This window comes from Protopterus annectens, chromosome 4.part1 (genome assembly GCF_019279795.1).
Source record: "Protopterus annectens isolate FY-2018-M chromosome 4.part1, PAN1.0, whole genome shotgun sequence".
In the NCBI taxonomy this organism is placed as follows: Eukaryota; Metazoa; Chordata; order Ceratodontiformes; family Protopteridae; genus Protopterus; species Protopterus annectens.
Genome location: NC_056734.1, coordinates 809,411,224 through 809,426,840, shown reverse-complemented (window position 1 = coordinate 809,426,840; position 15,617 = coordinate 809,411,224). Strand labels below are relative to the sequence as shown.

Sequence of the window (15,617 nt, the reverse complement as noted above, 5' to 3'; positions counted from 1 at the left end):
CTTTGCAGATTTGATTAAAGGTATCTGCAGCTCACTGACGTTCCTCCATGTCTTTTTTTTTCCCCACAAGTAAAAATCATCCAATTAATGAACAGTGTTGTCCTCCCCTAACCTGTGTGCCACCAGCCAAAGCAGAAAAGTACTAAACCTTTCAAATGTAGCACAAGCAAATGAACAACCCATTGCCATGCGTTTATCCGTAAGCCTGTAGTTGCATCATTGGCTCGTCTGAATATTTTTCCAAGACACGATTGCTTTTATGTCCTAGTATTCTTCCTTCATGGCCACATTTGTTTGAGGTGAGCTTTCATATGATGCCAGTTAGGGCAAGTACTTTGAGACTCTTACTGATTGAAGGTAAATCTGATTATTGCAGCTAAACCTACATACTTTAACAGATCTTTGTGGCCTTTCTTCAACACACACACCTTCTTTCCCATGGCCTTAGGATAGTCATGGTTTGCGTGTTTGTAGTTGATTTTGTTTTTGTAAAAGATTGTAGTTTGCTTTCACATGACATGTCAGAAATTGGGGAAGTGGTCAGCACAAAGCATTTGTGCATTCAGGGAGGGGATATGTAGCCTATGAAAGTTGAAGATGGTAAGCTGACCAACTCGTAATGGTCTTAGTCCTGCCAGTTTGAAGAGGATGGACCACTATCAGTCCTGTCGTGGTGAATATAACTTGTGTCCCGAAGTTACTGTTACCTTGTACTTCATATAAGGTTTTTATTTGCCAGTGGCAAAAGGATGAACTCCTTTTATGGTGTTGCACAGTTAAGAAAATGTGAAATCCATTTTTCTTGCCTAAATTTTGTAATGCACAGTAAGTATGGCATTCTTAAAAAGAATTTATTTATTTTTTTAGTGGACTCCAGAGGGCAGACGTTTAGTTACGGGAGCCTCAAGTGGTGAGTTCACCCTATGGAATGGCCTGACATTCAACTTTGAGACTATTTTACAGGTGATATTTCTAGCTTGTACTTTATATGCATGTAGATTAATGACTGATTTTTTTCAGTATGAAAATTACCTTTCTTTCATTTTGATTCGCTTTTCTAGTAGAATTGCTCTGAATGCCAAGAATGTCTGAAAAATGTGTTGCCCCTATATATTTTTTGTACAGAACCATTTGATAATAAATTTTACATTTAGTACTTTGTATTTTCTGAATAGTCTAATATCATAACCTGTGGTATGCCTGGCAATGTTGTGGATATTATCAGGCTGTTTAATAGCGCACTGTCACTTTTTTGTGTCATTTTTAAAGATGGTCAGTGTAGCATTGTAGTAATGTCTTGTGTGTTCTGGACATACATTGAAAAAGCAGAGGTATCTTCCTCTAGAAGAACTTGCTACGTGCTAACAGGAAGACGGGAGGCTCCTATTTATATCCTATCTTCACTTGCTCTTCAGTTGTAATTTCCACTTGCACCAGAAGTGTCTGCTGAATAATACCTGGTGCTAATCAAGAGGATTACTGCTGCAGTATCATTCACTGTACTTGTTAGCCTCACGTGAACATTCAATTATCCAGCCTGACATGGCAACCATGTTATGAAGTTATGTACTCACCATAACGTTCCATCTGTGGTGTTGATTCTCATTTGTCTTCAACCATCCCTCCCCCCTGCCTTGTGTGGACTCCATAATGGACCATATGGAAAAGTCTTGGCTCCACCTCCTTTGGCTTGTTTTTCTTTTATTAGACCTTTTGTGGTTATGCCAGTTATGGGCATATTATTTTACATTGGGATGCTGCTGTTTTCTGCAAAAAACTATCTGAGGGGAGGAGGGAGACTGGCATTATGCGTAAGGGAGGAACCTGGATCCGAAGCTGAAGTATGCAGCCAAGTCAGATCTGTGGCCGGATCCGTGTCCTTCATATTGAAGAAAAATATCTAAGTATCAACACAGGTGGAATGTTATGACTGCATAACTTTTGTCATTCGTGGATTCAAAGCAGGGCCAGCCAGTATCATAGACTTAATGGTTTGCTATCCCCTTTTGTTACTCTGCATTGCAAATCCTTGACCTCGTGCCATTGAGCACACTATACTAAGCCAGTGGCATCCTTAGGACCTTCTACAAAAGAGTGGGATGCCAGGGCCATATTTGAAGCTGCCACCTGGTCTTCTGTATACACCTTCACTGAACACTACAAAACTGATGCCTTTTCAAAATCCAGGGCTCCTTCACTAGGTCAGTCCTCTCTCCTCTTTGACAGCTTTTCTGTCAACTAGACAACTTCCTCATACATTCCTTCTAGCTCTAAGAACCACCCACTTGTTTGGAGTCCTATAACAGTGATTTCAGTCAGGACATATTACTGCCAAGTCTTGAACCCAGGACACACTGCTTTACGGTCCGAGCAACATACCACATGCCAAATCAGCAGTTTTAAACAGCCCTTGCAGGTCATGGATCCAGGATCCTGCACACCATAGTCAAAGCAATTTACCAGTAAGCCATCTCAGATGGCTGTGTAAGAACTAGCCATAACAGTAGATGTCCTACTGATCACTGTTGTAGTATTCCTTCTAGTCTCTTACTTAGTTACTGTTTTCCATATCTAGGTGCATCTCAATTTTTTTCTAGACTGTAGCAAAATTCTAGGACTGAGAGGGCTGTATGCTACTACATGTTTGACACCTTTGAGCTGACCAGTGACTTTCTCAAGGGTCTTCAGGTCGCTGGCTTGTTAGTCTGAGGATCTACACTCATACAGCCACCTATATACCCTTATACCCGCAAGTTGAGGTCATGTGTCGAATTTACAATTTGGGAAGGTTAAGTGTTGGTACCATGGTTGGACGTCAGCAGTGATAACCCACTTGTTTGGAATACTTTCAACAGTGATTTGTAGGACATCTGCTGTTAAGGTACATTCTTGTACTTTACCAGGGCCCATGTTTGGGCCACCTGTGTGGAATGGCATTACAGTGGCTGTTTTCTAGGCTTCAGGGTTGTAATCTGTGGGGAGACTTGGATTAAAGATATTAATTGGGGGGGGGGTCAAAAATCTATTTTTGGCACCGATAATCAGGAAATTTGGTATGTTATCAAGGCCATGGATGAAGTAATTTTTGAGAGGACTGAGGGAATTTGTTCCCTAGTAATCAAAGGAATGGCTGGGATTATGGAGCCTGTGTTATATGTAATAGCTATAGCTGTGGTTGGAGTAACATTTGCCTTAAATTTGTTAGCTACTTTATTTGCTGTTTCCTTCGGGTCAGAGTATGTAGGATTTTTGTGGACTACCTCTGACTATTGTTGGATATTCTCCGTTTCACTGTTGCAGTCATCACACTTGGGTTATCTGCTTGCAGGTAGCCCTCAGTCGGCCTGAATACCAGAGACTTAGTATTTCTGTGTCAGATGCTGTAGCTTCTTCCATGGCGTCAGGTAGTCGGGTATAAAAACAGGCAACCAATACTATTACCATCAGTCTTTCTTGCCAAGGAGGAGCCAGAAGCAGTTTGCAAGTGCCGGTCGGCTGCTACCTGAAGTTTTCATTTTCGAGTTGTATAATCCTGAAGTCTTCTAAAGCTAAGTACCCCATTGGGGATCCTTTTTTCTTGCTCTGACCAATATCAGAAAAAGTTAACAATTGTCTTTCCTGTTGAAAACAAAATACCTCCGAGATTTTCATTCTTACTGCGTCACCTGTTTAGGTCCAGACCACGACCTCGCCGTCTCTTTTGTGCTTTGTTTAATGCCCGAACCATTCATTGTTGGACTATCTTTGTCGCTAAATTCTTTCGCTGTCTATCTCCATATTCTGAATTGACTTTGGTAAGCCATCCGACTACCGATCTTCCGAAAAAAGGTAGAGACAGACCCCCTTAGGTCCAAAATTGCCAACAACGCTTCCATTAAGCTAGTCGCCAGTCCACCGATACTCTGAGGCGCCTTTGCAGCTCCTGATGCCTGCTTCTGTGGATTTGCAGGCCTCATACCGAGATGCTTTGACTATGGAACAAGCTGATGTCTCTACCTTATATGGGTCCAGAGCTGCTGTACAGGCACCAGCTTCTGAGGGAGTTTTTTGTCTTACAGATGTTCGAATCAAACCAATGACTTCAACTAAAACTACAAAGTTTTTTAGGCCCAGAGTACGCACTACGCCTAGAAAACCGTCAAAAGCGCATGCTCTGGTACCCATGCCACAAAAGCAAATACTTGGAATGACTGAAGACCTTATTACGCTGATTAGGGGAAACCAGCCTTTCCCAGCTAAGAGACTGACTCCAGTCCCCTTCGGGTTCTACAGACCATGAGTCCAATGACTCTGACCTTTCTGATTATGAAGACATGCCCTTATCCGCCTGTGAGGATTCAGATGCAGAGGAATCTATTCCCTCTGCCTCCCCTCCATAGTATTTCTCTCTCGGTGAATCCTTGCAAACTTTGAGAGCATTTCCATTGGGAATGCCAAGACTATCTTCTGTCCAAAGAGAGACTCAGAATTTTTAGAGTTGCCTCAGCACAGGCCTTTAGTAGTTATATTCCCTTTCCTGGATGTTGTGGATGATGTTTTCATGGAATCCAGTCTTACTCCAGACACTTTACCTCTGGCCCTAGGAAACCAGACAGGTACTACAGAGTACCTGATTCTCACATGTTTCTTTTCAAGAATCCTACTGCTGATCCATAGATCATTTCTCAGGGACCTAAAGGTGTTAAGGCTATTACAGCCAAAAATCCTATCCCTACGGACAGGGATTCCAGAGCTTTGGACAGATGGGGTAAGAAGGTATGCAACTCTTGCTATCCGGGCATTGAATTGCCAGTTTCACATGCTGAAATACCAGTAACATATTATGGAACTTATTAAACAAAAAGTGGTAATTTTTCTAGATTGTGCAGAAAATAAAAAATTGCAGGAGGCTTATGCACTCTGCAAACCAAGTTAATACTTTGCAGTGTGACTTTGATGCCCTAGAAGCATCTTGCAGGGCAGCAGTCACTGGCTCTGTACTAAGAAGACATGCTTGGCTGAAGGAGCAGGCCTTGCCAGATCATGTCATATCTAAATTACTAGACGCTCCTTTAAATAAGGACCATTTGGCACCAAAGCAGAAGTTATTAAAAAGATTGAAGCAAAGGCTAATTCTATGCAAACTGTTAAAGAATTCCTAGAAGTGCAACCACCTATATTCACCTTCAAAACACTGGTCCTTTTCAGCCCCCTCCAGGCCTTCCCAAACAAGACCCAGGGGAAACAAACCACCCAGACTACAGTCTCAGAGTATGCAGAGATCTAAGCAGTGGAGCGTCCCTAGAGCAGGGAGTGGTAAGTCGCCCCTTATGGAAAAAGCTCACAATGACTTCTCAACTCTGCTTCCCAGCCCTGCCCAATTGCTTGTGTCCCTAGGAGGAAAACTTGCCTTTCATGCAAAAAACTGGATGTCCATTTAGGACAGATGGGTCCTCAGCATTGTAACCAAGGGGTACAAATTTTATTTCCGTTCACTGCCAAACACAAGTGGGTTTCCAGACCTTTATCCAAGCCAGTGGGCAGAGGCTCAAAACCAAGTACTTTCCCTGCTCAATATCCGAGCTAATCAGCCTGTTCCAGTAGAACAGAGAAGGATCAAGGATTCTACCTCAGACTATTCCTGGTACCCAGGAAAGAGGGCTCTTTGCGCCCAATCCTGGATTTTTCAATTCTCAACACCTTCCTGGGGGTAACAAAATTCAAGATGCTTACCCTGCAATAGCTTCTCCCTATGTTAGCCAAGGATGCCTGGTTAGTCACGCTAGACTTAAAAGAAGCCTATCTGCACATCCCCATAAGGGAGTCATGCAGGAAATATGCACGTTTCAGGGCAGGGTCTATGCGTTCAGTTTTCTGCACTTCCCTTTGGCTTATCTACTGTGCCCAGGGCATTCACAAAATGCCTGGCTCCAGCCGTTGCATACTGTAGGCAGAGAAATATCCAAATTTACCTGTACTTGGATGACAAGGAGTTGCTGCTTCACCTGACATTTGTAAAAAGCCTAACTTCATTAGGGTACACCATCAACGAAAAGAAATCCTGACTGGTGCCTAGTCAAAAGATCGTATTCCTGGGAGCAAGCTTGGATGCAACTTCCCAGATGGCATTCTTCCCTTCAGAAAAACAGGTCTGACGGACTGCTCCAAACAAATGGCCACCAGAACCCAGCTGTCTGCAAGAAAAATACTGCAAGCCTTAGGGTTCATGGCCTCATGTATTCTGCTAATTCCATATGCAAGACTGCATATGAAAACTTCAGTGGTACTTAAGTATTTGGTGCCAACATTCTGAGGACCTGGAAAACAGTCATTCTTATCATACCTTGTCCAAGGACAGAGTTCCTTTGGTGGGCAGAAGCATGCAACCACAACAAGGGACTGCATTTTACTCAACCCCATGCCGCCTAGACCCTAACCACAGAAGCATCAAGATTATGCATGGTGGGGCAACTGTATTCAGGGCCACTGGAGCGCAAGGCAAATTCTCCTGCACATCAGCGATACTAGCTGTACAGAATGCCCCGACAGCTTTCAGATACTTACTCTTTCCAGGACAACTGATAAAAACAGACAACACCACAGTTATTTTGTACATCAACAAGCAGGTGGAAACCCATTCCTACACGCTCTGTAGGTTAGCCATGGCTCTGTGGAACACAGCGTTGGACAACCAAGTTCCTCTAGAAGCTCAATTCCTGCCATGCAAACAAAATTCACCAGCAGATGACTTGAGCAGAAATATCCTAGACCCACACGAGTGGAACTTGGAGCCCATCACCTTCAACCTTCTGATCCAGACATAGGGGACCCTAGAGATGGATCTATTTGCTTCCCCCGACAACCACCAGTTAAGCAAATTCTGCCCCAAGAACCCTGACAGCAGGGCCTGGAAGGTGGATGCCCTATCCTTTCATTGGGAAAACCTCTCAATCTATGCCTTTTCCCGTCTGCCCCTTATCTCAAGAGTATTACTCAAGATGAAACAAGACAGGCCAAGGACAATTCTGATTGCCCCGAACTGGCCATGCTAGTATTGGTACCCACTTCTGCACAGCCTGACAACGGTGCCACCCTTGCATCTACACCAGACCCACCTGGTGAGAAAGCAGGATTGGGGACAAATTTTGCATCCAGAATTGCAAACCCTAAATCTTGCATCCTGGCTTATTCCTTAAGTACCCCGCCAGCAACCCTAAGTAAGCAGGTGCTGGACGTCATCCTTGAAACCAGAAGGCCCAGTACTAGGAAATCCTATGCTAAAAAGTGGAAAAGGTATTGTTCTTGGATTCAGTCTAAAGGAAAGGATGCAGCACTACCCTCCTCACCTCTAATCCTGAATTACCTAGCAGAACTACTACAGAGGCCTATCCTCCTCCATTAAGATCCATGCCTCTGCCATTTCGGCTCATTAAAATACTGAGCCACCTCTATTCTCTCATCCCCTCACAGTTCCTGAGAGGGGCAAACAACTTAAGGCCACTAAGGAGAGCACCCACCCCCGCTTGGGACATTAACTTTGTTCTGGAAAAGCTCACGCTTCCCCCTTTTGAACCTGCTGCTTCAGCAGAGTTAAAATTCCTCTCTTGGAAAACAGCCTTGCTTCTAGCCATCACTTCAGCTAGCCGAGTGTCTGAGTTACAAGCACTGATGGCTGTGGAACCTTTTTCCATGCTGACAGGGTTTCCCTCAGAACTAACCCACCCTTTATGCCTAAAGTGGTGTCCAATGTGGCTCTCCAACCAATCCATCCATTTGTCAACCTTCTTCCCTAATCCTCAAAATAAAGGGGAAAGGATCCTGCACTTTGTCAGAGATTTGGGATGCATGGCTAGGCTTAAAAAGGCCCTTGTGGTCGTTAGCCTAGTAAACACCTATGAACCTATGCACAGACCGCTCAGGTCCTACCTTGATAGGACTAAGCCTTTCAGAAAATATGACCAGCTGCTAGTCAGCTTTGCAACAGGGACAGAGGGCAAGGCCATTTCAAAACAATTTCCAAATGGATCGCACACTGCATCCATTGGTGCTATAAGCACCATGGAAAACCAACCCCTCAGGGGGTCAGAACACATTCCACTAGACCTGCATCTATCTCTGTAGCATTTCTCAGGGGAGTCCGTACAAGGAACATACTGGAAGCTGCTACCTGGAGTTCAGTACACAACTTCACCAAGCATTACCACCTGCCTTTCTTTTCCAAATCCAGGGCAGAGTTTGCTACAGCAGGTCTTGCAAGGCCTACTAGCCAGCCCTAACTCTTCTTGACTGCCTCTACCCTTTCTCGGCTTTGGGAATCAACCCAAGTGTGATTACTGCGACAATGAAACACAAAACATAGTACAGTTGTGTACACTTAGCATAAATGTAGATGTTGAGTGTATTCACTGCTGCAGTCCTGGATGTTCATCGTGCATACAGCTGCAGTAATCACATATGGGTTCTCTGCCGTCAGGCGAGTCCTCGGTCGGCCGAATTCCAAAGTCTAGGTCCGGCGTCGGTTGTCGCTTTCTTTCCTGACGTCAGTGCGACAGGGGTATACAAGACACAGCCATATTCTTCATTCTTTTTTGCCGCGCGGTGCCCGAAGCAGAAGCAGTTCGCAAGTGCCGGTCGGCCAGCTCCTGAATTTACGAAAAATTGGAAATCGAGGTCTTCTTTAAAGCTAAGTACCCCGTTGGGGAAACTTTTCTTGTCTCAGACCGATGTCAGACAGTTAACAATTGTATTTCTTGTGGGAAGCAAATACCGCATAAGGATTTCCATTCCCTCTGCATACCTTGTTTAGGCCCAGACCACGACGTCTCGGGCTGTCGCTTTTGCGCTACTTTAAATAAACGCACTAACGTCGGGCGGAGTTCGCCCAACATTATTTTGGTAAAGCCTTAGATTATAAAATGTCATCGGAGACTCAGACTACCGTTTTGTCCAAAAACGCACGGACTGACACGCGAGGTCCACGGTCTCCGACACCACGGCAAAACCGGCTGCACGTGGTCCGGTTTTCAGTGAGACGCCTATGCAGTCCCTGACTACCGACAACACTTCCTTGGCGGTGTCTTCTGTAACAGAGACCGCAGGTGCCTCTGCCCTTACTCAGACTTCATCCACCGAAGCCACTGTGAGTGTTGAGCCTCCTAATGTGGACAGGTCCACTTCCACCCAGGGTGTCTTTAGACCCTCATCTTCCTTTTCCATTAAGGCCTTTAAGTCCAAATCAGCCATGCATCCCAAGAGGCCTGTTGCTCAGGGCCCATCCCCATGCCCCATGCCTAAAAAGCAGATGCTTAAAATGGCTGAGGATTTAATTACTCTTATTAGGGGTTCCCATCCCCCTCCAGACAAGAGACCCAGAGTGGAGGAGGATTCTCCCTCTTCTGAACAGGGCTCCATTTTCTCAGAACATTCTGATGTAGAGGAACACTCGTACTCCCCTTATGAAGATTCTGATGCAGAACAGTCCAGTCCTTCTGTATCTCCCCCAGAGGATTTTTCTTTTGGGGAAACCTTGCACACCTTGAGGGAACACTTCCATTGGGAAGGCCAAGACTTTTTCTGATTCCAAGAAAAGGCTTAGGGAATTTCTTTTGTTACCTCAACACAGACCTCTGGCTATATACCTCCTGTCTTGGACATACTTGATGTTTACTCGGAGGCTTGTCTTTACCCGGATTCCCTGCCTCTGGCCCCAGTCAAACCTGATAGGTACTACAGAGTTCTTAACTCTCACCAGTTTCTTTTCAAAAGCCATAATGCTGACCCTGAAACTATTTCTCAGGGCCCCAAGGGAATGAAGGCCTCTACTGCCAAGAATCCACTACCTTCCGAAAGAGAATCTAGATCCTTAGAAAGGTGGGGTAAAAAGGTATACACCTCGGCCACCCTAGCCATGAGGGCCTTAAATTGTCAGTTCCATATGCTTAAATATCAGCAGTTTCTGTTATCACAATTAAGAAATAAAATGTCTCAACCTGAACAACCAGATTTGAAGGAATTGCAGGATATGATGCATAGTGCAGAACAAGTGGGTAAACACACCTTACAATGTGTGGCTATGATGCCTTAGAGGCCTCAAGTAGAGCTGCTGTTACAGGATCAGTCATTCGTAGACATGCCTGGCTTAGGGAACAAAGCTTGCCTGATCATGTTAAAGCTAAACTACTAGATGCTCCTTTACAAAAGGATGTACTATTTGGTACTAATGCTGAGGAGATGCTACGGAAAATGGAAGAAAAAGCTAAATCTATGCAAACTGTCAAAGCTTTTCTACAGGTACAACCACCTCGTTTTAGCAGAAATTGGCCTTCTAAAAACTGGTCCTTTCCAGCCACGGACATGCCCCAAAGAGGTAGATACAGGCGCACAAGGGGCAGAGGACAATCGCAAGGATCATATAGAGGCAGACAATGGCAAACTCCAGCACCAAGAGGTGGCGAAGACGGTGCACAACAATACAGAAAACAAACCCAATGACTTCCTCCTTTTCATGCCAAGCAAGTCTCAGCTGGCAGCTCCCTTGGGAGGAAAGCTGGCATTATTTGCAAGAAATTGGCATATCACAACAGACAAATGGATCCTGGACATTATAAACAGAGGTTACAGATTTCATTTACACACTCTTCCAAAAATGAGAGGCATGCCAAACCTGCCACACAATCAAAGGGCAGAGGCACAAATACAGATTTCAAAACTCAAGGACATGAAAGCTATTCGAGGTACCTACTCATGAACAAGGTCAAGGTTTTTATTCCAGACTATTCCTGGTACCAAGGAAAGGAACCGACTGGAGACCCATTTTGGACTTATCCATCCTAAATACATTTCTACTCGTACCAAAATTCAAGATGCTCACATTACAGCAGCTTCTTCCCATGCTGGGCAAGGAGTTTTGGCTGGTAACATTGGACCTCAAGGAGGCATACCTGCATGTCCCAATCAGACAAAGCTGCAGAAGATACCTCTGATTTCTTGCAGGTTCAATCCACTATCAATTCTCTGCATTGCCCTTTGGCTTATCTACTGTGCCCAGAGTATTCACGAAATGCCTGGCATCAGTAATTGCTTACTGCAGACTTCAAGGGATACAAATTTACCCTTATTTGGACGACTGCCTGATCCAAGCGGACAGCAAGCACATACTTCTGGAACATCTGGCTTATGCAACACGGTTACTGATTTCTCTGGGATACACAGTCAACAAAGAGAAATCCAGGCTAACACCATCTCAGAAAATAACTTTCCTGGGTGCCAACTTGGACACACACACCCAGATGGCCTACCTTACACCAGAAAAACAGGGGCGACTAACTCAGTACTTCAAAATACTAGCAAATTGTACCAGGCTTACTGCAAGGAAAATCCTGCAGGCTCTGGGCTTCATGGCATCTTGCATTCTTTTAATCTCATGTGCAAAGCTGCATATGAGAACTTCAATGGTACCTAAAAAAACCTATGGTCTCAACACAGCCACAATTTGGAAACAATAATACCAATAATTCCATGTTTGCAAAAGGAATTTCTATGGTGGGCCCAAGCATGTCAAACAAACACAGGTCTCCCATTCTGCAAGCCTCAAGCAAATCAAGTCATCACAACAGACGCCTCAGATTACGCCTGGGGGGGGGGCTCACATGACAGGCAGGTGCATTCAGGGCAAATGGTCCCAAAAGGAAAAGCACCTTCACATCAATCAAAAAGAAATGCTAGCAGTGATAAATGCAATTACAGCATTCAAGGACCTCCTGCATGCAGGGCAATTATTGATAAGAACAGACAACACCACAGTAATGTGGTACATAAACAAGGAGGAACACATTCATACCCCCTGTGCAGACTAGCCATGACGCTTTCGAACTTGGCTCTGGAATGGCAAATCGAACTTCAAGCACAGTACTTGCCAGGTTTGGAAAACACACCGGCAGACAATCTAAGCAGAAATATGACAGATCCGCACGAATGGAAGTTGCATCCTCAGGTGTTTACAAATATAATCCAAGCGTGGGGGAGGCCAGACATAGATCTCTTCGCTTCCCACAGGAATCAATTGGAAAAGTTTTGTTCAAGGACCTTTCACCCAAAGGCCTGGAGAGTGGACGCCTTTTCATTCAGTTGGACAGCATGGACAGTGTACGCTTACCCACCTCTGCCTCTTCTGCCCAAGGTGCTCTTGAAAGCAAGAGCAGACAGACCGAAGATGATACTGATTGCTCCAGACTGGCCAAGACAGCACTGGTACCCACTCCTGAGGAGCCTAACACATACTTCTCCCTGGTCCCTACCTCTAATGCCTCTTCTGCTGACTCAGCACAGCTACAAAACTCTTCACAGTCAGCTGAAAACTCTTCACAGTCAGCTGAAAACACTCAATCTGGCTGCATGGAAAATTCCTTAACACCACAACAGGCCCTACTTCCCAAAGAGGTGCAGGACGTCATTCTGGAGGCCAGAAGGCCATCTACTAGAAAGGCTTACTCCGCAAAATGGAAACTGTTTTGCTCTTGGAATGAGAAAAAAGGCCAGGACCCTAGAAAACTGAATTTGCCTCGGGTATTACAGTATCTAGCTGAGCTGCTGAACAGTGGACTTTCATTTTCCTCCATAAAAATCCATGCCTCAGCCATTTTTGCAGAATTAAACACGGATCCACCGTTATTCTCTCACCCACTTTTAAGACAGTTCCTCAGAGGGGCTAAGAATATAAGACCACCAAGGAAACAACCAGTGCCAGCCTGGAATCTTAATTACATTCTAGAAAAATTAACATTGCCTCCTTTTGAACCAGCTGCCTCAACAGATTTGCAATATTTGTCCTGGAAAACAGCTTTCCTTCTGGCCATCACCTCAGCTCGTAGGGTTTCGGAACTACAAGCCCTCATGGCTGTGCAGCCCTTTCTCATCTTCCATCAGGACAGGGTTTCCCTTCGAACCAACCCGTCATTTATGCCTAAAGTGGTATCCAGGGTAGCTTTAAATCAAGCCATACACTTACCTACCTTTTACCCCAATCCTCAAAACACAGAGGAAAGGCTGCTACATTCCTTAGACACCCATAGACAGCTACGTTATTTGGACAGAACAAAGCCTTTCAGGAAGTCAGAACTTTGTGTCCTATGCTGTAGGAGCTCAAGGGAAGCCTGTTACCAAACAGACAATTTCAAAATGGATAGGCCACTGCATACGATTTTGTTACTCCTATCATGGGAAATCTATCCCTACAGGCATCAGATCCCACTCCACCAGGGCCACAGCTACCTCTACAGCCTTCCTCAGAGGAGTTCCTACCAAAGATATTTTGGAGGCAGCCACTTGGAGTTCTGTGCATACCTTCACAAAACACTACCACCTGCCTTTATATTCCAAAACTAGAGCAGGTTTTGCCACTGCTGTGTTGCAGGGCATTCTGGCTCATCCCAGTTCCACCTAGTGCCTACCACCCTGTGTGTAGCTTTGGGATTCTACCCATATGTGATTACTGCAACTGTATGTACGATGAACATAGTACAGTTTTGTACCTACCATAAATGTAGATGTTGGAGTGCTAATACAGCTGCAGTACAGGTTTCCCTCTCTCCTTCCCCTCTTGGTAAAGGACTAGTGGCCAACACCTCCTCATACAACCTAATTTGGGTTATCCTCCTATGGTGTATTTGCTTGCAACTACTTTTTTTTGATTACATTGCATTGCTTGAATATATTTATATATATATATATATATATATATATATATACACACACACACACACACATATATATATATATATATATATATATATATATATGTATATATATATATATATATATATGTATATATATATATATATATATATATATATATATATGTGTATATATATATATATATATATATATGTATATATATATATGTGTGTGTATTGCCTTCCTTCTGGGGGCACCTGACATCTGGGGCAAGAAAGACTGAAGAATATGGTGTCGGCTGTGTCTTGTATACCCCTGTCGCACTGACGTTAGGAAAGAAAGCGACAACAACCGACGCCGGTCCTAGACTTTGGAATTCGGCTGACCGAGGACCCGCCTGACGGCAGAGAACCCATATGTGATTACTGCAGCTGTATTAGCACTCTAACATCTACATTTATGGTAGGTACAAAACTGTACTTTTCCTCCCCTCCCAGCCCTCTAGTTTTCTCCCTCTTGATCACTCGTCTCTGGCTATTCCTACTAGTATTGATATTTACTTTTTACTGGTGGTGTTTTCCTCACTATATACTAGCTCCCTATTTGGGGGTTCCTGACATTTGGGGCAAGAAAAACTGATGTAATGCTGTCTGCTGCCTATTTTTATACCCCTGAATTACCCGACTTCATGGAAGAAGCGACAGCATCCGAAGCAGAAATACTAAGTCTGTGGTATTCGGGCCGACTGAGGGCTATACCAGCAAGCAGATAGCCCAAGTGTGATGACTGCAACAGTGAATAACACTCTAACATCTACATTTATGGTAAGTGTACTCAACTGTACTGTGTGTTTAACCATGTCCGGAAGTTGAGATTAGTTTTTTTTTTTTGTTTTAGTGGTTATTTTAAGTTCGTATTTCAGCTTTCTGATATCTGTTTTGCTCCATTTGCTTGTGTGCTGTTAAGGTAGGTAGATTAAGATCTCTTATAAGCACGAAGCAGTTTCTTTAGCTTGTATAATTTATATGGGTATTCCACCACAACCACCTATTTCTAAATTTCTCATTGTTGCGGCAAGTGACTGCCTTAATACAACTATCTATGTAAAAGTTGAAGTAAGAGGCATAGGTAGCAGTTTTATCAGTAAGATCCTTTGGAGGAGGATTACAGAATTTTTCAGTCAAGTATCGTAAGTTTTGGTTTCTTGAGAATTCCCTAAACACAGCTAGTCACAGGGGAAGTACCACCAGTTGTGAAGGAGGTCACAAAATTATGGTCTGATTCAACAAGACATGATATGGATGTGCAAGAATTGGCCGTATTTGTGGGGACTAGATCTAGGATATTGGGGCCACTAGTAGGATAGTTGTCTATTATGAAAGAAAGTTGGCATAATGTCAAGTAACAACTCAGGCTACCAACTATTGGCAGTGTAGGCCGGCCACTGTATTGTTGGCTAGTTGGAAATCCCACAGTAGATAGCTCTTCGGTTTGGGAATTTCAGCTAATGTGTTAAAATAAATATATTCAGAAAGGGACATAGTCTCCATGGGGCTCCTCTGTTATGCTGAATACATCAAGTGGACATGTCCAAAAGGAAGATCAGCCTACAGTTATTTGCAACTCAATGGTATGTAGTGCTTTAATTTGGCATTTCTGATTAGCTCAAGGGTGTTTAATTTACCTTCATAGGTTGTAATCTTGCAAATCTTTCCAAAAATGACTGTGGAAAAGATCTCCAGTAGTTCGAACTACAGGAGGCACTCTGCTGAATGATTTGCTTTTCCTTCCTATTCTTGTGTAGAAAACATCCAGTGTCCACTTAGTAACAGTAACCCCCTCCCTGTTAATTACAAAGACTCTCTACTTTATGGTCTTTGTGAAATACTCAAACCGCTGTCATTAGGCCAAAAGATTGTGTCTGCATCCCACGTTAGGGCCTCCAGGTAATGGCTGTTGTAAATAGA

At 44.0% G+C, this 15,617-nt stretch overlaps 1 protein-coding gene across 3 annotated transcripts in view; it reads left to right on the top strand.

The window, feature by feature from the left end:
- WDR33 (WD repeat domain 33) overlaps positions 1–15,617 on the top strand; it is a gene marked incomplete at its 5' end in the record, with an annotated part of 1,521,229 nt that overhangs the window by 105,936 nt on the left and 1,399,676 nt on the right. For all 3 annotated transcript variants that reach the window (XM_044070565.1, XM_044070566.1, XM_044070564.1), the window contains 1 exon segment: positions 868–963. In XM_044070565.1, coding sequence (XP_043926500.1) covers positions 868–963 — 96 coding nt within the window.